The sequence below is a fragment of the Haliaeetus leucocephalus genome, unplaced genomic scaffold (genome assembly GCF_000737465.1).
Source record: "Haliaeetus leucocephalus isolate CR32 unplaced genomic scaffold, Haliaeetus_leucocephalus-4.0 Scaffold317, whole genome shotgun sequence".
NCBI lineage: Eukaryota > Metazoa > Chordata > Aves > Accipitriformes > Accipitridae > Haliaeetus > Haliaeetus leucocephalus.
Window position 1 is genome coordinate 5,620,515 of NW_010972753.1, and position 22,777 is coordinate 5,643,291.

The 22,777-nt window shown below is 37.1% G+C and overlaps 1 protein-coding gene across 4 annotated transcripts in view; it reads right to left on the minus strand.

Annotated features, from left to right (window-relative positions):
* Positions 1-22,777, minus strand: part of DMD (dystrophin) — a 1,006,632-nt gene that overhangs the window by 157,477 nt on the left and 826,378 nt on the right. For all 4 annotated transcript variants that reach the window (XM_010571327.1, XM_010571330.1, XM_010571329.1 and 1 more), the window contains one exon: positions 8,142-8,288. In XM_010571327.1, coding sequence (XP_010569629.1) covers positions 8,142-8,288 — 147 coding nt within the window. The remainder of the gene's footprint in view (positions 1-8,141; positions 8,289-22,777) is intronic.

Here is a 22,777-nt window from a genome sequence, read left to right on the forward strand (position 1 = left end):
CACATACCGAGAGTTCAGCCATTTTAATTATAAAGTGCCCTCCTCTACAGTTAACATACTATTACGTGACTTCCACACTGCCAAGAATTTTCTATATAAGGGCACAACATTCAGCTTTACTCAAGGTGTGACGAAATCTACAACGGCAATTTTAGAGAGTACCTTGTGAAAATATTCTGAAAATGACACACATAACCACCTACAACGGCTGGTTTTAAAACTATGTCACAACTTAATGCTACTGACATTTTTAGTATTTTAAACACTATTGTTAACAGTAGTTTCTAAAATGGCAAGAATATCTTACTTAGCTTAAAGTCTTACTGAAGCAAAAAGATTTAGAAAATACAGCACACAATACCACATAGCCTAAAGACTGTAAAAGCTTTCTGTAACCTGAAAGTAGACAGTCTGACATAAAAATATCTGCAGTGATATAACATGTAATCGATGTGTCGGACACAAAATGACTCAACAAAGAAAAAAAATTGGCTAACATTAACCTTTTGCACTGGAAATTTGCGCATTATTTCTCTACCTTGGGGATTTTATCACTTTAAATTAAGTTTCTTCTAAAAAAATTCACAGGATTTCAGAAGGAGGGATTAGCAAAACTGGGGAGTCTCCCCCTCTAAAAACCTTTAACAATACTTTGGAACTGGGACTTGGAGTCTAAGAGGTTTTATACTCCTTCCAAGGATATTAATTGAAGTTTCATTGAATTACAAGCCTCTGAAAATCACATTAGAGAGCGCCTTTACAGGACAGCTCTTAAATTCTGTGAACGCTCTATCTGCGGTAAACGTGTTCCAAATCCAAAGCAAACTTTGTACATCTGCTTTAACCTCGCTTCAAACCAAGCGGGCATGAATGGACAGACGATCTGTGTCAGCAGAGTATATCCCCCGCAGGGTATGGAGCAGAACCAGAAATTGCTAAGACTCATCATCCTTCTGGTGTCAGCAGATAGCTGACAATGTATCCTACCCTACCCGACCCTACGCAATCCTGTCCTATTCTATTGCATTTTAAAATCTAACCCACGAATTATGAACTCTGACAGTTGATAACATTTTGGCGAGGAAAAGGACCCGTGATGTGGAAGTCAGGATTGGAGAATGACTTGTAATTGCAAGGTTCATCTTTGGTTTGTCCTTGTTTGCTTTCACTATTCTGACTGCTGCTGAGTTTGTGCACTTCCCAGCTTTTCACCCTCACAACTTCTTACCCTAACCCCCCTCCCCCAAATTTTCATAATGAACAGCCTAAACAGAGTTGACTGGAATCAGGTCACAGACCTAAAAAGATGGTGAAAAAAATCAGGCCATATTGTCTCAGTTTGGATAAGAAAAAAAATGAAGCTACCTGTCCAATTTTAGTATCCAAGGTAAAAATGCCCAACTCCCATACTCTACGCACCTTTGTAGGACTGAAACTCAGAGCTTTAATTCTCCAAATGTAATTTCCACTTTCCTTGTCAAAGGGACTTTTCAGAAATAATTTCAATTAATGTTTTTAAGATGCTCAGGTATTAGGGATCATGAACATTAAAGAATATGAATAATTCCATCTTCAGTACAGTTTTAATGGTGGCTAGTAAATTAGTAAGTTAAAGAGCTATGAACTGAATGATTTAGCTAAAACTGCTTGACTAAAAAGCGACAGAACTAGTGGATGTTGGTTTCCAGTGAATACATTTTCAACAGTATCATAACCTCAGTTTCCCCCAGTATCCTAAATATAGTCTGGTGTGACTCATATAGATGTGCACTGCCAAATGTAATCTAGAACTGCTGACAGGTGGAAGTAAATTGCGCAAGGCTTATTTCATAAGGAAACAAGACTAACATATATCAATATGCCCATTCTCTTCATATCATTTATCCATCAACCAGATAAATTGGAGCTCTTTCAGAATATTTTGTATATGCAAAGGTTGTACAACAGAGTGCTAAATTCAAGTGGCATGTGTAACATATATTCTTGCATTTGATAATTTTAAAGTGCTTTTCTTTGTACTTATAAACAACATAAGTCAGTTTTTTTATAGTCCCATATACCCATATGAGAAACAAAAAAATACATCAAAAGAAATCTATATAGGCATATTGAAACGAGAATACAAAGTAGGGCAAACTGCTGTTCTTCTGTGTGGTTCTTCAAGACAAATCGTCACAGAGGACAAAATTCTGAAGTAAAGGAAGTCAAAAAAGGATAACAAAACTCTAAAAGGAATGTATCTTCTATAACCAAAAGTGACTAGCATTTACAGTTGCAACAAACTGACATTCATCACACAGAACATCATAACTTTAACATTGTTTTATTAGTTTTCCTGCTGGCATGGCTGTTGGTGATAACCATGCCCATTTATACTTACACACTTTCTTTCACTGACTGCCCTAAACATGCCACAAAGAACAATGAAGATGTCCTCCTAATTTAGGAAGGAATCCTTCCAATTTTTGACACACACTTCATTAGAAGAATTGAATCCCAATTCAGATAGCTGGCCTTCCTCCACTAGCTTACAGAAATAAATAAATCGGATCTCTAAAGAATGAATGACTGTAAAAAGAATCTATATGTATATTTTTGTAGACAAACATTGAGCAAAACTGAGACTCAAGCTAACAGAAATGAAGAAAAACACACGGGCACATGAATTCTGAAGCCAACTGGCATAGCCAATTAAATAAATAAGAGACCATTAAAGAGCCATGACAACTGTGGTTTTGGCAGAAGTTCCAGTTCTCACGGAACATACAAAACAACATTTTAACTAAAGAGTCTGATGGGAAAACACAACTTCCAAAAAGGATCAAAATCTCCCTCTGCTGGGAAGATGAAACCTGCAACTACTAAAATAATTTCAAATTTCAAGGTTGAAAAGAACTATGGTTTTAGTAATGTTTTAGTTAGTGTAATTACAGATGAGCTAGAATTTTGACTCCGTATATTTAGAAAGTTATCTCCTGTTTTTGTCAGCTACTTACAGATGATGTAAGTCAAAATATAGTTTAAAAAAAGGAAAAGGAAACAAACAGAAGCAAATTAATTATTAAAAGTAATGAAACGACACAGTGGAAGGAGAAACTGCTAAGGTAATAGAAAGGTAATAATGCTCAAATATAAAAGTCTAACTGCCTTTTATATGGCACATTCTTATATACATGACATTCTTTGTCTCCTGCGGAGGAAGAAACTTCTTTCTTGCTACTGTTGCATCATCTGCCAATCTATCCACTTTTAACATACCCCCAGTTTACACTCACTGTTTAATTTGGAATAAATACTTTTTCTTGTAAGATACACATAAAGTTAAGGCAGATTTTCTGTTTAATTATATGACTAGAGCTTTCTTGTGTGAGATTCCTATGCAGTAACAATTGGACAACTGATCTGTAAAGAACCAGAAAATGTTTTTCTTTTTCTTTTGGAAAAATGATATGAGAGACTATCCTTAATCACATTCAAATTTTAATTACATGGTTTAGACCTGAAGTGTACTTCCTGAAACCATTACCACGCTATGCATGTAGAAATAAAAAAAAGGACCTGAGAATTTGATAAACTTGTGTCAATTCAACTGTGAGAGACCTGAAAAAACATGTCTTCTACATGTGTCTTTTTGTTGTTATTTTGCTTCTTTTCTGAGGATTTTTTTCTTGCAGAAGGCATGGAGGAGAGAAGGTGAAGTAAAATCGAAAAAAAACTAAACCTAAAAGCTACTATAATAGGTCAGTGATGATTTCAACAACAACTTTTGATGCAACTTATTTGCCCTGGTGCCCATCCCCTATCAAAAGCGGGGTGTGAGCTGAGGACTGCTGCCCAGAATGCCCCTGACTCAGCTTGTGAGAGATTCAATGGATCTGAACAAATATTTGAAAACATCTATCATTTATATTTGGTGGGACATTTACATATGGAGGCCAGCAAGACTCTGATGCATAGTCACAATTTCACACCGATTTCAGGAAAGGAGGGATTTCCTTTTTGGCTTTTATATTCTCGATGTTAGTTCCTCTGCAAACAGAGATAGTAAGATTCATTCGTATTTCTCACCAAAGGTTGAAAGAACCAGCTAATATTTGTGAAGCACCCGGAAGATGCTGTTTTTTGAAATAATTCATTGCAGTGATATTTATTACAACAGTGTGCATTACACAGCTCAGTAAAGAGCCCGTCCTCAGCAGAATACAAATAAAACTACTGATGTAACTTTAGATAACTGCCTGCAGTGGTATTAAAAGCCTGCTGTTTCTTCAAGCAGCTCTTGCAAGCAAAGAGTGCTGTTTGAGGGAACAGTATAATAGTTGTGGCTGGACCCTTTAACAAGAGGCAGCGTACTTCTGCGCCACACCAATCTTCAAATCCCCACGTGCTGGAGAGTCTTTGCTACTGGTTCAAGGTGAGGTGAGGAGTTAGGAACGATACTGAAATTGGGGCTAATGCTTCTTTACAGTCACGCTTTAGAGAGAGAGAAATCATAGAATCATTTAGGTTGGAAAAAAACTTTAAGATCATCAAGTCCAACTGTAAATCTGTATATATGTCTATATGTCTCTCTCTCTCTCTCTCTCTCTCTCTCTCTCTCTGCAGGGTATGGGCTGGTTTAGCTCTAGTCATTTTATGCGCTTCCTCCAGGTTGCTTAGTTTTACGAACTAGACAGCCTGGGCCCACTGTTATGGACAGACGCCCGCTCACAAATGACCACAGTTCATTACAACTTGCTAAACTAAAAGCACTGAAATATAAATACCATGACAAAATCTCTTAAAAGATACATTTTTTTGGATAAAAGACAGTTCTTATTACATTTTTCAGCTTATTAGAGGTACAATTCTAAATAAGAGTAAATACAATTTGCCTTAAACCAAAAAAGTCTTTCTTGATGACTGAAGGCTATGTTCCCCATGGGATACTTGTAAATTCTTTTACATGTCAGAGGCTTTGCCTTTTGACCAGCATTACACCCACCGGCTCTCTGACCAAAGTGAAGTGGATATAACTCCCACCCATCTGGTCTCCCTGGCTCCTCAAATGTCGACTGGAAGTAAGCAAGAGTTTGCAAGACATGATTTCCCCCAGGATGATCTCATTACATATACTGTTTGAAGCACACAGGATCTGAACATGAGAGCTCCTTGTGAAATTCATAACAAATAGCTCCCCGGAGAGATTTTATCTCCTTTCATGTTTAAGAGAAATGGAAAAATAAACAGCATATATTCCTCAAAACTACTCCTTTAAAGGCATGAAGCTAATTATTTTCACATTGCTTAAAATTCACAAATGATGATACATTTTTCAGTGACCGAGCTGAGTGCATTAGCTTTTGTTAATGGAATACACTTCCACACAACACTTCAAAACTAGGGTTGGTTAAGTCTGTAATTGGCTGAGTGCTTTCCATACGTTTTTCTTCCAGTAATAGTCCAGTGTATATTGACCAAAATGGAACACAAAAAAGGTAAATTAATTGCAAACATGCCTTATTGCAGAAATATAAATGAAGTCCTTGGAAGATTCTGCAGCAATATTTGATACTATTCACTAATAGTACTAATCTCACTGTACAACCACTGTGCAATACTGCAAATGACTGAATATGGTTGGCCTTATTCCTATGTTTGTAAAATGAATATAATATTAAATCTCTGTAAGATTTGGCTTAAAATGATACATTTCATCCTCTGATCTTATGGAAGTCCCAGTGTTAATAAAGCAACAAACAAGACATTATTTCATCCTCTACACAATGCTCTGCAACTTTCTCATAACACTAGAGTTCACTATTATTTCAGATCTGATAAACCTTATGTCCTTATGTACTTTTCCCACACATAACCAAGAATGGGGATCTTTCTGGCAAGTAATAGCACAGAATCCTCTGTTTTATGATTTTCTGCAGTGATATTTTCTAGGAAATAGGATACAGCGGTAAGAAATATTTTCCCCATTAGGAACATGACAAGGAAAGAGAGAGATCTAACCTTTGAGGGGAAAAAAATGACAAGTAAACTAAGAGGCATTATAGCTGGAGAAAAAGGGAAGAACAACAACAACAAAAAATCACAGAAATAAGGGAAGTAAGATGGGGAAAGGCAGAGAAGAGTAGGAACACAGAAAGAAATACTTTTTTGAAAAAAGGAATAAATAGAAGCCAAAGAGAAAACATGGGTAGTGTAAAAGAAAGACACATGAAAATTCATAGAAGGCTGAAATCAATAGAAAAAATGATGGAAGGACTAAAGTATTAAGGAGATATTTTATGTGACATTAGTGTAGGAAAGGCAATTAGTCAAAAAAAAAAAAAAAAAAGGCAGAATAAAAAAAAAAATAAATCCTAGCACTCAAACTGAAAACCAGAAACAAACAATAGGAACCTATCTTGGAAGTAGAATGGTTTTGCATGAAACAAAGATTATTTGTATTTTTGCTTTTCCTATTGTGTGGCCAAAATTTCAGTTTTCTATAAATAGTATCACACTTAACTGGAGTGCTGGTCACACCCTAACACAGAACAGTATGTAATACTCTAAAAAGTGCCACGCAGGGGTGAGTGTCAATGTCCAGCAGACTTCATATGTAGAAGAGCTGGACTAGACCATTGTCGTACGGCCCTTCCAACTGAACTATTCTATTTTATTCTATTCTAACAAAAATGAGCTCTGTCTCTCAAAATGTCTCAAACTCTTCTCCCTTTTAAGTAGAAAAATTATATTATAGGAACAGATGTGCTCTTCCTCCCAGGGGTCACATCTTGGACTTTTGTACATGATAATCCTTCAAAGTTACTTATGTCTTTTCCCCTCAGGATATGTTTAAAAATCTACTGAGTGTTTTCACCTTGCTCTCCATATCTTCCAGATGACATTTAGGTAAATATGAAAAAAGACAGTAAACCATAATATTCCAATTAACTATCTGTTCTATCAGCTCTAACGTCCCACTCTGACATACTGTCTCCAAGCATCTATCTAAATAGAAGATGAAACACTGTTTTCCAAATAATCTGGATTTGATAAATTGAGACAATAATTTACAATGAAAAGTGAATTGTTCGCAATGCTTCCTGTGCTCCGTGGAAAAAGAGCGTATTATCTTTGAAATGTGTGTGAATGTGTGATTTGCCCTATGTATTTTTAAACAGTGTGAAGTTGGACCTCTGTTTAATGCTTTCATGAATGATAACAAGAAAACATTTATCTCGGGCTTTCTCTCAGATTTGTATGACTTTTTCATATCCTAAGTGCTTTTAGTCTGAAAAATCTTCCCACTTTCCCTTATTTCCTGCTGAAGTAATGAAGTATATTTCACTGAACCACTGAAACTTAGTTAACTAGTTTATCAGTGAAATAAGGTATTTTTCAATGAATCACGGCAAATTTGTTGACTCGATCAGCCTTTGTTTTTAAAAAAACTAACCAGATGTGATTTCTCTCATATGTGGGATAAACATTTTGGCGATACTCATTTTGTCTTCCAGATTTTTTGGCTTTTCCAGCTCAATTTATAAAATCCCTGTCTGAACAGCTTTACTTGCAGTATCACGCCCTGCTAATTACCTGAATGAATGTAATGCTTTGTAATGTTATAATTGGTTCTATAGGTGTGACTTTAAAGGTTCCACTGCACAGAATCATTAATCTGCCTATAAGGAATTTATTTAGAACTGCTGCTCCCGAAAATTATTTAAACAATAGTAAAAGGAATGAAGCAGCAGAAGTAAACCGTCTTATGTGAATATTCCATATTCACCATAAAAATATCTGTAAGACATGGATAAGCTAGTTAAAAGAAATTATCACACGATATATTTGCCAGGAAGAATTGCTAAATATTAATATTATAAGGTAAATAAACTATTAAGTATTTTAACTGTATGAGAACTTTAACCATGTGAAAAACTGGGTTACCTGATTTCTACTTGATAAAGTATTCAGAAGCATACGAAAATACAGCATCAGCTTTAACTCCTATTTTCTCATAGAGACACCATTACTGAAAGCCTCCTTCCTTTTTCATGCCTTACTACACCTTTGGTGCTATTCCACAGGGAAAAAATAAGCACACAGAAATAAAAAATATTTACTTAAATGCAGCATAAAGAAAGAAGTCATAGGAAATGTACCTGTAGCACCTTCCACCTTGTGTTCAGGTCTTCCACACAGCTGAGATTGTACTGGGAGAGTTGAATATCAGAGGGACCGAACCGGTGAGCGAGGTCATTGACTTGATGCACCTTTTCTTTAAGGGGTACAAGTTCTGCTCGATAAACCTGTGTGAATTAAATATAAATAAAGATAAGCACTAACTTCAAAAACTATTGGCTCTGCTACCAGCTGATCAGTAATGTAAAGGTATTCCATGTCAAGCTGAAAGGAAAGAGTGTACTGGTCATGATACAGTTAACAGTCTCTCTGTATAATTTCATATGGACTTTAGGTCTCAAGGGTAAGGCCCAGCATTTCAGGAAGTGATATGAATTTGGAACCTTCATAGCAATTTTTGGCCAGTTAAGCCAAATCCTGAATCCCACTGGGATGTGTGCTGCAGAGCATGTTTGTCTCCCGCCTCGTCCTTTACGTGTGCGTAGCACGTGTTCCTCAGGGTGGACGGGAGCAATAAGTGCTGTTTAACACAGGAAAACAGGAAGACTGCTGTTCTCAAATACAACAAATGAAAAAAAAGAAGTAATGATAAAACTATTACAGGCCTCACTAAGGCCATGATCTTACCCTCAGTATCTTGTGAGTTACAAATAAAAGGTTAGTAATGGGAAGTACAAAAATAATAAAAAAACCAACCCAAAACTTTTTGGTACAACTCCCAAACTGGCCTACATGACTCATATTTCAGAAAAAGTAAATCAATGTATCTTGTAAGATGACCTTTAAAACTATGCATAAGAGCAGTCTAGCTAATAATTTCAGCCACATATGTGAAAAACACAAGCTGCAAGTTACAAGTTTCTTGATTTTTGTTGTGGAAGGTAGCAAAGCTGAGCTATGTGAGCACGCGGAGCACAGCCAAACGAGACGTAAACAGTGCGTGGCAATAAAGGGATAAAACTGTGAGGCTATAATAGCACAGCAATGTATATAAGTTATAGAGGCTGTTGATAAGTTTTGGAGAGCTTTAACAACTCTGTTTAGCTGCTTAAAAGTAGTCCTTCATGATAAAGCAGAGCTCGTAGCTTGCTTAATGCTTTTGCTTGATGTTGACCTATTTATTCTCTGACTGGAGGAATAAGAAGATTCGGAAAGCCCCAGAGCCAGTTTGAACATAGTAACCACTGGCCTAAAAAACAGGAAAGAGAAAAGAACCCACCTAGAGCCGAGAAAAAGGACCCGAGGAGAGAGAAGACGACCCCAGACCCCAATATTACTGTTGGACCAGACTATGGTGTGAGGGGCAGGAACTTATACTGTAAGGGTATAATTGCCCAGGGATTTTCGTGTTTGGGGTTCCTCTCCGGTGGCACCCAGCTTGAGCTGTTGAAATTTGTGCACCGTAGATAGAATAAATAACGCTTTTTGTTTTGAAGGCCTTGATTAGAGATTCTGCTTCGGGGGAACCTACGGTTGAGCCAGAGGGAAGAAGCAGCGCCCGAGGGTGAGTGTGTGTGAGGAGTGGGAAGCATTTTTTATTGCCATCTGATGTCTGCACACAAAGGCAGGATAATTTACTTGCTATATTAGTCTTGCTTTCTAGCTCCTTTCTCTCAGCATTTTTGATACAGACCACATGTGGTCTGCATCTCATTTTAGATCATCAAATAACCTGAGATTATTGCCCAGTAATCATTTCATCAACATGCGATGCAGTAAAGGTCAAAAAAAGCCCATCCACTGTCTCAGTGAATCTTAAGAGTAAATAGCATGAAGACATTCACAGACATTAGAATGCCATGAACTGCACTAAAGGTAAACATCATTGAAAAATTGTTCCTCAAATGTCTTTCAAAACCAGACTTGACTTCCACTAATTATGTTAAATTACCCTGCAACATAAGGAGTTAGTCTGACTTAAGTGGCACTTATGTGCAGTGAATGATTGTAATGATAAATCTGTACAATATACGATCAGAAGCGATGTGCATTTTGTAAGGGAAAGCACAGAGAACAATGCAAGTGCCATGATGTGAGAGAAAAGGCATGCATCAAATTCATGCCGTAACAGTTGACTTCTCCATTTCACCAGTTTTATACCACTGGAACACAACTGACGTTACTGGAGAGTATACTGATTTAAAGTGTCATGTAGGGCAAGGTCTGGAATACAAAGAAAAGGAAAAGAGCTCGCATGTTTGGTTTTATCCCACAGAGTTATACCTGTGCTTACCCTGATTATTTTAGTTAGTAATTGAATTCAGAGAACAAACAACATGCTTTGAAAACAGACATTTGTTCTTGTAAGGTAAAGGCCTCAAAGGCTGAAGAGATACATATACCATTGTGTGAACCCTTCACTTGCAAATAGTTACTTCGCTGCTTTTTTCTGTGATCTGTTAGTCAGCTCGGTTCCTCCAGTGTTGCTTGGTCGCCAAGATGAGAGAACACCTCTCAGCTAGTGTTACTAAAACCTATGTTGTATATAAATATACAGGTGTATATATGTATAGATATTATTATATATACATAGAACTATATATAATAAAATTTTAAAATTATATATAATAAATATATCTATATAAAATAAAAAACACTGATAGAATAAATGCAAAGATTAGTTCCCCCACTACAGTGCACTTTAATGCAGTTCCTGCATTAAACCAAGTTAATTTTCTATTCATCTGTATGGCAATACCATCAGGCTTTGACTGAAAATTTTGTTGCTTAGGCAAAGCACCCAGGCCTAAGCTTATAAACCACTTCTTTTTAAATAGGTACTTAAGTATCTGTCTGATTTCAGGCCAATTATTTGCATCTGTAATGTTGACTTTAAAGTACTGGTCTCACTTGAAGATTGACATAAGTGATTAGGTAAATCACACAATCTTTATACCTAAATTAAGGTGAAATAGAAGATCCTTCATAATTAGTCAACATGTTTTTTGACTGTAAGTTATTTTACAAAGCAGAAAGGCTAAGGCACAGAAGCAAGTCACAAGAAAAGAAAACAAATCATAGAAATACATATGGAAGTGAAAAATAAAACTTATCTTCTGCTCCCTCTTCAATCGGTGTCTTTATTAATTGCTTTTTCTGCTGCAAGGATACTGAATTTGCAGCGTTATGCTAATTTTCCAACATACAAAATACAATAGATTTTTCACCATCTTTAAATTTGATATTCTGTATTCTATTATTACTAAGCCTGAATTTTTACTAGCATTTGTATTAGTTAGACAAATCAAAACATAAGAAACAGCAACCACAAAGAAAGAATGCTAGTCAATACACAGCTATCTAATTAATGCCAGTAAGCTTACAAATAAAAACTGTAGGCAGAAAAGAAAAAATTATCCATAGAAAGATTTGGCACATGACTTCGTATGATTAAAAAGGTCAGTGACTATAAGGCTGTGTTAAGCAATAATTTACCACAACCAGTCCACCAGTCAGCATACATGAGTCTAGAGTTAGGTTTTTGGTTTAGAGTAAGTGAAATTCAATGCGAGTTCTTTTTTTTTTTTAACAAGTGTTCAAACAAGTTTAATAAATAGTAATAATTTCTGTGTCTTCTACAGTACTTGTCATTTGTAGAAGCAGAAATTTAGAATTTCTACTGGATTGTGATTTTCATCAGTATGATTGAAATGTTCTATAGAAATATTTCTATTTTTAATAGTCAGTTTGTATAGTATAACACTGATTCATTTTTCTATTTTTTTCCTTCTGCATAAAAAATACTATACATATCACAAGCTTATATCAGAAAAATTTCAAGGACTATATTGTTGGTAATTTAAAAATATACATGGTGAGTAGTGTACCACTACCACAAGGAGACCTATTTGAACCAATTAAATTGCTCGAGATGTAAATGACTTCTCAGTGTGAACAGCGGTAGGAGAAACAGCCCCACATTATCTTCATTATAACTGTCCTTACGCAAGAAAGAATATCAATGGTATGTGATACTGCAGGTGGTAGATTGGATTTTAAATGATCTGTACAGTCCTGCTAGAAAATATTTTAAAATGCCTTGGAAAATTAGCAAGGACTCTAGAAGACACATACCACAGACACCCTAACCAGCCCAATATTAAAAGTCTAGAACATAATCGGTCAGATGAAAAGCTCATCTTGCCCAGTGCCTTGTGTGGTAGTAGCCAATATGATTGCTCAGGGAAGAAGGTAAGGGGAAGCATCAGCTTCCCTGCTCCTTGCTGTACTCTTCCAGCTCAGCAATTTGTGTCTCCGAGGTTCTGGATCCAGAAGCTCTATTTCTATGTCAATCAGATCTTGATCAATTTGTCTTCCATGAAATTATCTACTGGAGTTTTGAATTAACACAGGCTTTTATCATCCAAAATACCCTATGGTAAGTTCAATATGAAGGCTGAAGAACCACCCCTTTTTTTGCTTTTTTTAAACCTATGGCTTGAGACCCACTTGACACCGTCTCTAATTCTTAGCTCAGGAGAGACAGTGATCAACCATTCCTAACAGACTTCCTTTGTGCCGTTGCAGATTCCACAAACCCTCCATTGTATTTTTTCCTTCTTCCGTGTTTAAGATACAAAGACCAAGATATATTTGATTAAATATATCTATAAGGCATTTAATCTAAGCAAGTCACCACATGGTCCCTTTATATTCAATAGCTAATCAAAACCAGGAGTTGAACATAACGTAAGGTTTTACTGTAGGATTGCATGAATCACATTCTGAATTGCAACTGAAATGAGCAGATTTTCACTGGCTATATTGGGAGCCTAGGCAACTAGCTCACATGCAGACAGCTACCCGGCAGGTGTGAAATCACACAAGACAAACCCCACTCCTACTCCACTTATTCTGTCTTTGTATACCTTTTATCTAATCTGCTGTAATCTCTTCTAGATTGGGGATCCAAAACATGGCCTACAATATACATGATATGGGTACAACATGGCCTTACCCCGTGGCATCATGATATTTTCTGCTTTTTCAGTAAATCCTAGCATTTCATTTGGCTTTCTGAACGGTCCTGAGCAGAGGACTGTCTGTTACAATTCCACAATCTCTTTCATGAGTGCTAAAGGAATGTTTTACAGGGCTAAAGGAGAGCTCATTACTGTGCACGTAAAGTTGGGATAGCTTTTCCCACATGCTTTGCTTGAGATTTATCAGCACTCAATTTCATCTGCCATCACTTTGCTGCCAGTCAGTACTGTGAGTTTTTTCTACAGCTGTCTGCAATCTGTTCTCATCTTAAGTACTTTGAATAGGTTTGTACCATCAACAAGATCTGCCACTGCATTATTAATTTTCCTTTCCAGCTCATTTATGTACATGCTGGACAGAGCAGACCTTCTGAAGCACTAACAATTTTCTCGCACGTTGGGAAAACTGGCCTCTGCCTTTTGTTTTCCATCTTTTACAGGAAATAACCAGATAATTGGTTATTTATCCACATGAAGACCTTCTCCGTTATCTCACGGGAACTTTGTTTCTTTGCTGGAAGACCTTCTTAAAATCCTTGTGGAACCCCAAATGGCCTATAGCCCCTTATCAATATGCTCATGTTTCCTTCAAGGCACACTAGGAGATGTAAGGCACACCTACTTTTACAAAAGCTATGTTGTTGTCTCTGCTACAGTATATTCTTCCCCAGATTTCCTGGTCTGTAGGTCCATAGGCATGACTAAATGCACTATTTAAGAAGTATCACCACATTTGTCCCCCTCCATTCCTCATAAAAAACTAATTTTAAACAAGAAAATACTGTTTGTAGTTACAGCTATTATGTACTTCCATTAGAACACTTGACTGAATGGTCATCTGGTTCTGGGGATTGACGCTCTTAATCATGACAATTTGTTCTATGTATTTTTGCTTCAAATAACTTTCTTTATTCTTTTCTTTAGCCACCTCACCTTTCTAGGTCTTCTAAGAGTCCATTTTGACAGTATGGATTTTTTTCAGTTCATTCTCCACACTGTCTCACATACCCTTTTGGTTCCTTTTCAGCAGGCTTCCTCATTTGTGTGTAGCTTCCATTCTGAAAACTGAACATTGCTATGTGGATTTTTTGGGTTATTTTTTTGTCCCTGCAGAGATGCTGACCTTTAGTTCATAACGATCCCTATCATGATAGCAACGTTTTGAACTTGCACTGCTCAGTACCAAGCCAAATCTCTTCCTTACTGGTTGTCCTCTTGGTATTTCCTAACATTACAAATTTTCTATTTAGGGCTGGAACTTCAAATCCAAAAGGACTTTAGGCTAGTGTCTGTAATTGCAGATTGGTTTCTTACATATTTTAGAATATGCAGGCTAAGCTCCCCCCCAAATTGTCCTTTTCTGCATATTTTCCATTAAATTTGCTTGTGCTTTGGGTATCCTGTTCCAAGGTATTAAAAGCCACCACATAGCCCTCACCTCTTTCCAGAATACCAACTCTATTAATGACAATTTGATGATTTGTTTAAATATGATCAGGGTTTTTTAAGATGTCCTTCCTTCCACATTTGACATGCCATCCTGGTGGTTTTTTTTCCATTTTTCTCTTATTTAGTGATCCCTAACACATAGAAGAGCACTGACTTCCTCTTTGGAAGGCAGCCCAATGTTCAGAAGAGAAATAAAAGAAAGCCTAGGTCTTTATATTTAAAGATTCACTAAAGGGAGATGGCTTTTATCAACGCCATGAAAAGGTTGTGGGGTGTTTTTTAGGATCCATAAATCAGTTCCATGAAATCTGAAAGGAAATTCATGAATCATTTGAGTGGAAGAGTAAATAAATAGTAAACAAGCTTATTTCAATAACAATAGTGATATTATATACTTTGCTAGCTTCAGGGAGTTTCCATCACAAAATTCATAACTGAAAACGAAGAAAGGAACACTGACTCTACAATACACATTTTCCAGTTCTTAATACCCACTCTCCCTCAACTGCATGTGCAACAGCTCGCTAACCAGTCAAATACAGAATTCAGGAATCCAACCAAAATTATATCAAGTGCCTATAACTTCTGGCCCACTGCAGTTAATGGAATAGTGTGACTAAATCCCACTATGCCACTTGGAAAATGAACCCTGAGGAGGAAGTGTATTCTCAGAACAGTACTTGTTCCTTACGCACAAAGAAAAATTAAAATGCAGGCTGGCTTTTATTTATTGTTTGCTACTGTAAAATGTCAGTCGGTCATTAAAATTGCTTTTTTATTCTTGTTTATTCCTACTGATCCTAACACCTACCACGAATGTTTGGATGTAGTCCAGAACAGACAACCTCATTGCCTTATCAGAACAAATAGCAATTATACAGCTGTATTGAGAGCAAGAAATCATCATTGCTTAGCATTCACCATGCTGATAAAAGGAAAATAACAGCATGCACACACAAAGTCATATATTCTCACAGACACCTCAAGTGGTACTGAGACTGAGTTTAGGTGTATTTGTCTTAAAAATTGTGTTAAATAAACAGATACCGTCTAATAATTGCTTATTTGCAATCATTACACAGTTGTTCAATCCCAAAGTTAAAACAAGTAATTGAGCTTTTCAATTATGATTTAAAATACAGTCACTATTCCTATTGGCTCCTACTTATCTGAAATATTTCTACAGTGAAAAATAGCTTGGGAGCAGATTAATTTTTTGTGTTACTTTTGTCCTGCATGTAGCCTTAACAACACTTGGACTTATGTTTATGAGTTTAGAAAAATCTCTGTGAGACCACGTATAAATGATTATGCTACAACTATCATGTAATATTGCTTTCCAACTACAGTGTCCTCATCCTGAACACATTAGGAAAGATCAAGACTCATTAACGTTTCCCAAACTCATGGAAGGAGAGGCCATGAATCTCAGCAGTATATATACAGTAATACCCTTCTCTTGTTGGAAAGAGAAGTTAAAAGAGACAAAGTTATTTCACCAATGCACCAAATACTTTAGATGTTCGACACTAGCTTCTGGAAATTAGTCTCTATCTTTTTGGTTATGGATGAAACAGGCCCAGATGCCTGTCTAAGATGTTAAAGGCAATTTGGTGTTATCTCCACTTTTTCTTCTCAGATTCTATGGACTGGCAATTATAGCAACACCAGGCTTTGATTTGAACACTGTATAGGTTTGCTTTGAGCAAAACATGGGAAATCAAAATTGATCCCAAAGCTCATTTCTCCCCGTGATAGTAAATGCAAGACTTCGGTAGATAGTATCCCCTTTCACTAAAGTTAATTTTTTACAAGTCTCAACCCAAGGAATTTAAAACATTTCTTATTATCCTCTTAAAAGGGGGGGGGAACCCAAACAAAGAAATAAAAATAGCAATAATTTGAAAATCAGGACAAGCCATCTCTAGTTTTCCAGCAATGATATTTACTATTTAGGCAGTCCACATCTAGACTTTATATAGGGCTAAACATTGTAGCAGCTATATTTAGAAAGGAAATGTTTTGCACTTCCTAATAAACTTTTCAAGAGCATGCAAGCTTTGACATCTATGAAAACTGAAGGCTAGAACACAAATTTCTTACTGTTATTAGTGATTAAATGCATGAGTTTCTACATATTTTTTGTATGTCTACTTGTGAAAATCATTGCAAAGACTTGCACTAAAGAAATGTTTTCAGTTTCACAAAACTCTAAGCTGTCCTGAAAAATACACTGTAAAAGTTTCTAAGTAGAAAAGACTAATTAGAAAATTGGTTTGTCATCAATCTCCTATTTTTGTGGGTGGGTAATATGGCTTTATTGTATTGACAATTTTGTAGACAGGTTATAGCCTAAGAAGATTTAAACAATTATTATAGCCTGCCATTTCATTTGACCATACTAGTAACTTTAATTATCTCTGAAAGGAAATGACAAATCGAGTACCAGATCCAGAACTCCTAAAAATAGAGTTAACATTGCTATTGCAGAAACACAGAATAGCTGAATTTGGAAGGCACCTCTTGGGATCACCTAGTCCAGCCCCCCTGCTCAGAGCAGGGCCAGTGAGAAGCAGGTTGCCCAGGACCATGCCCAGTCATTTTGAATATCTCCGAGGATGGAGAATCCATCACCTCTCTGGGCAAGCTGTTCCTGTGTTTGACCACCCAAGGTGTCTTCTTGTATTCAGATGGAATTTCATGGGTTTTAATTTGTGCCCATTGCCTCTTGTTCTGTCGGTGGACGCTACTGAGAAGAGTCCAGCCTCCTCTTCTTCATTCCCTCCCAGCAGGTATTTATACACATTGAGAAGATCCCGAGTCACCTCTTCTCAAGGCTGAGCAGTCCCAGTTCTCCCAGTCTCTCCTCACAGGAAAGATGCTACGGTCCTGTAACCATATTTGTGGCCCTGCACTGGACTTGTTCCAGTGAAGTCTGTATCTTTCTTGTAGCGGGCAGCCCAGAACTGGACCCAGCACTCCAGATGTGACCACACCAGTGCTGAGCAGAGAGGGTGGATCACCTCTCTCAACCTTCTGGCAATGCTCTGCCTAATGCAGCCCAGGGTGCTGTTGGCCGCCTTTGCCATGAGGGTGTATTCCTGGCTTACGGTCAGCTTTTTGTCTACCAGGACCCCAAGGCCCTTCTCTGCAGAGCTGCTTTCTGGCCAATTGGCCCCCAGTGTGTACTGTTGCCTGGGGTTATTTCTCCCAGGACACAGGACTTGGCATTTCTCCTTGTTGAACTTCATGAGATTCCTCTCAGTGCCTTTCTCCATGCTGTCAAGGTCCCTCTGAATGGCAGCACAACCATCTGGTGTATTGGCTGTTCCTCCTGCTTTTGTATGATCTGTGAACTTACTGAGGGTGTGCTCTGTCCAAGGGTCCAGTTCATTAATGCAGATATTAAATGATATTGACCCAGTATTGACTACTGGGATACCTCACTTGTGACTTGCCTCCAGCAAAACTTTCTTGTCCTTCATGTGCCTGGAGATGGTTTCAAAGATTAGCCGCTCCATCACCTTCCCAGGGATTGAGGTGAGGCTGACTGAACTGTAGCTCCTTGGGTCCTCCTTCCTGCCCTTCTTGAAGATGAGAGTGACACTTGCCATCTTCCAGGATTCGGGAATCTCCCTCAGTTGCCATGACCTTTTGAAGACAATTGGAAGTGGCCTTGCAGTAACATCTGCCAACTCATTCAGCATTTGTGGCTGAATCCCCTCAGGACTTATCTATCTCCAGAATTATGAGCATAAAAAGTCCCTCCCCTTACATGTTCCACCATGGATGTTTCTGACAATATGGTGGCCTCATGCCAGCCTGGCATTTTCTTAAAGAATTCCCTCATATAGAAGAGTCTCCTGCTAGCACAGGTCTACGTTAAACCCCAATTCTCATAACCAGTGAAAGAGACAGAAAAGGACATCTGGCACCGTGATGAAAATATGACATGGCTTAGGGAGAAAAGCTCTCCCGTGTCAGATGAATGTGGTTTTTTATACCAGCAGCAGCTGCAGCTAAATCAGAGCAGGATCCATTTGCACAGTAAGGAGAGCGGCTGTCCTATACCTGGGCTGCACCAGGTTCCCAGCGCTGACATTTCTCTACCTCAGCTCCCTTAGTGTCCAAGTGGAGAAGTATTTACGGGCCAGAATGAATCTTCAGGTTTTATATTTAGAACCGTACAAGGTGGAACAAACTGATATTCTACCCAGGACAGTTTAAGAGTCTCCATCTTTTTCATTCAAAATGAGTCTGTTTCTTCTCTGATGGGTTTAGTGTATTCTGATTCAAATTTCATTGAAACCTGGGATTGTCAGCTGCTAGCTCAATGTGCTACACTTAGCTTCCTTATAAATTCACACTGTATTTTTATTTGATTCTAGTGCTCCTGGGGACAGGCAGTGTTGAAACAAAATGGATTTTAGCTGATTTGATTTTCCATCCTATATATTTTTATAAACTCAGAAATGACCAAGCAAGAATGCACTAGAGTAGAATATAAATCCTCTTCTGGGATAAAAATAGTTCAAATAGAAGACATCGGGGGAGAAAGAAAATCAAATGCCCTTTAAGTCCTATCCCATTCTGAATTCTGTATTTCTGAATCTGATAAAACATTAAATTTTTCAAAAGTTATTTCCTACAACTTGGGAGACTAATTCCGTATTTCCTTAAAAATAAGGATATTAAAATTTGAATAGAACAAATGAAAAATGAACTAATGCCAGGCATTAACTTTCTTCTTTTCTGAATTTTCAAGGGAAAAAGCTATGATTTGTAGCAATGTTATATCTAGAAAAAAAATGATTTAATTATTAGGATGTGTAATTTAATAAACAGAAGCACACTAATAAATAGATGCACATGCCCTGGAACACATATCACTTTGTTACTATGAATTCTTGATTTATTTCTTTTTTTAAATCAACAGCCTATATGCAGTTTTATGATCCCTGAACAGATACAACCTATGCCACTGCCTCGCCATTTATTCTGAAATTGTGTTCTCCTCCATGGAGGGGGAGAAGTAAATGAGCAAATTTAGCTTGTAATTCACTCTACTAGAACAACTGTAACCATGATACGGCAGAGCCCATCACTGCTAAAGTGTTCATAAACAGTTCTGCACCAATTTTTCCACATAATCAAAATCAGTTATTCAGTTACTTTGCAACCAAGAAGCCAATCTGGCAATCAAGAGATGAAGTGCCTAGGAACTGTAAGTAACTTGAAGCATTTCAAAGTGTGATCTGAAAGTCTAACACACACTACATGAAGGACACAGAAAATATAAAGGAATTTTTACAATGGAAATTTTTCCTTTAGTATGGTTTCGTTCAGCATTGTAAAAGCTAAAAGCACTTGAAAAGATATATATGCTTAGGTTGTGGAGCCTCAGCCAAACCTGTTTTTAAACCATTAATAACACATTATCTATTTCTATTAGTTAACTTGTGAACAATGTATATTAGATACACACAAACATAAAAGGTTGAATAACCTGTGTTCCTTACCAAAAGCTTTCAGGTAATAGAGACTCACAGGACTTCTCTTTGCCCTCAGAAAATAATGACTACAAAGTAAATCTCTATTGTGTTGTAAAGCAGCATGGTATTTTAAAGGCAAATGTAGTATTTCACTGACAAAAAAAGAAAGGAGTTTAAACCAGAAAGGTTGCAAAAGCAGTATCATATTACAAAACACCTCAAGCTTCCAGACATCAGCAGGCAGGTCCTGTAGCTCAGGAGGAAAAATATGGATTCTTTTCATGGCCATACAAAAGCTTAGCTTAGACACTACCAAGACACAGATTGTATTCTGACGCTCAACCAACATTAAAATAATTCAAACAAGAAGCTTCAGAAACTCCTCCAGTCTTTTCTAACAATAAGCGTATACAGATATTTATTTTAATTTTAAAATACATCTTTATTTTCTCCTCTCCCCAACATGAAAGACCATGTTTACTTACAATAGGCCAACATGTCTTTAAATGGACCATGTATATATTTCTTAATGTTTAGCCTCACAAAGTTGATAATTACAACCTCTAGCAAGGGGAACAAAGTTTTTCATAGAGTTTAAGGCCAAAAGTCCATGCAGTCTCTAACCTCCACACCAATGCCAGTCAGATGGACTGTTCAAGTGTTTTGCTGAAAGCTATGCTTTCCACTTCTTGACTTAATATTGTAATTCCCATCTTCACCTTTTCACCATCACTGTGTGATGTGTGGGGAGTGGGTGAAACCCCAAGGCAAAATCTTAAGGTGGGAATTTCTAGACTTCTTACGTCTAATTAGAACACCCTTCAACAATGCCAGACAAGGAAGTTCAGTTCGAACAGTAGATTTTAGTAGAACATAAGCAAGAACAATTTACTTTTTAAGCTAATTTAAGAAGAAAGAATACTAAAATAAAATGCTGAAAAGGAGACAGTAAAATAAAACTTAAAAAATGAAACGGGTCTAGGGTTTTTCTAGCAGCACCAGACACAGGCTGGGAAGCTGTGTCCGGAGCAGTGCCCACGTTCCCGGGCTCAAACCCTTCTGGGTGGCAGCCTGCCCTGCCACGTCTTGAGGGAGAGCAGGCTGCAGCTCTGGGAAATGAGTAGCTGTGGCTCCTGCTGAAACCAATGAAAATTGTCATTCTTAATCCTCTGGATAATTGAAGCCAACTGAAATAAAACAATTTGCAGGTAAAAGCTAAAGAGAATAAAAATAATTTGAGTGGCGTTGCTGTCTGGACAAATTAGTTTCACTGATTCAATTGCCCTGTTTGTAAACTGGGGATAATACTATTTCTATTGCAGTCTCAGAAAGAAGCTGAGAAGATTAACTCGTGCTAGCTGGAACATGAGAAGCAGTATAAAAGTGCTTAGCAGCAATTAAAGGTTTTATTATGGGTTAACCTTGGACAAAAAAAAAAAGAAAATTCTATTAGGCTTTAAATATATAAAGATTAAAATGAGAAAAGTATAGCACAATGGTTCGCTGAAAAACATCCCAGGCAATCTAATATTCATTGCACTCCCTACTTCAAGCAGTCCCTAAATAATTACTGTGTACCAGCCTATGAGCTTGATAAATTGATTTTATTTTGCTCATTGATTTGCCCATGTCATAGTAACATTATCATTAGCGAATCTGCACCCTCGATAGTTACAACACTAAAATACATTCCCAGGAATAGGAGAGTCAATGTTTTAAGAAAAGATTTCATTGAAGACATTAATACTGGCAGACTTCTTTTCATGGAAAAAATTGCCTCCTCACAGAAAGCAGACAACATTAAAACACATTTCTAGCACTCCCTTCTCCCTTTTTCCTCCTCTCGTGTCTCACTGAACATACATGTCTCTGGTTATATATTCACTTCTGGTATGTCCTTTTGCTTTATGTAGAAATGTTTCAATAGCAGCCTATTATAGCAGATCAGATTTCTGTTATAAATACTCCTTGGATATACTTTTTCTCCCTTTAGGCACTCACCTCCCTGAGCCACACTCACTTAGGAAAGCCTGAATAAAATGATCCCATGATAAAAAGATAAGTGTTATTCGCATTGTTGTTATGTTTTGTTTTGTTTTTTCTTGGATAACTACTTACATTTCCAGGTTATTAGAGAAAGAAGACTTTTGAACAGAATCACAACAGTTCAAGAGCATTTTTGATTTAATGTCACATCCAGGAATGTTAATACTTGATCATCAGACTAATACCTATATATGCTGTGTTTATATGGCAAACTTAAGACAAAACAAAAAGCCATGTTAAATGCTAGAGTCCCTGCAATATCCATGCCACTTAGGTACTTAAACATTAATGTTTAATTCTCTTTCTAAAAGCTCAAGTCCCATTCTTCTTTCTGATAACCTGATAAAGAGCAATCTCTTAAAAATGTTCTGGTCTGACCTCAATTCTGAACTTCAGAGGCATAAAACGACAGACAAGTCTTCATACATGTATTAGTCAGCTCTCTCGGCAGGCTATCAGAAACCAAGATCAGAGATTACCAACACTTAAAAAGTCAAATTCTGCCTCCAGATGTGCATGCTGATCTCCCACTGAAATCAGCAGGGTGAGTTCATACAAGGAAAAATTTGGCTCTAAATGAAATCTGTTGATCTAATAATAGCATGTTCTACCAAACTGGGTTGGAGGTAGAAAAGATTTCCACTTTTTACTGGTCACCTTTTTTTCTTCTTTAGAGATCAGGAATTT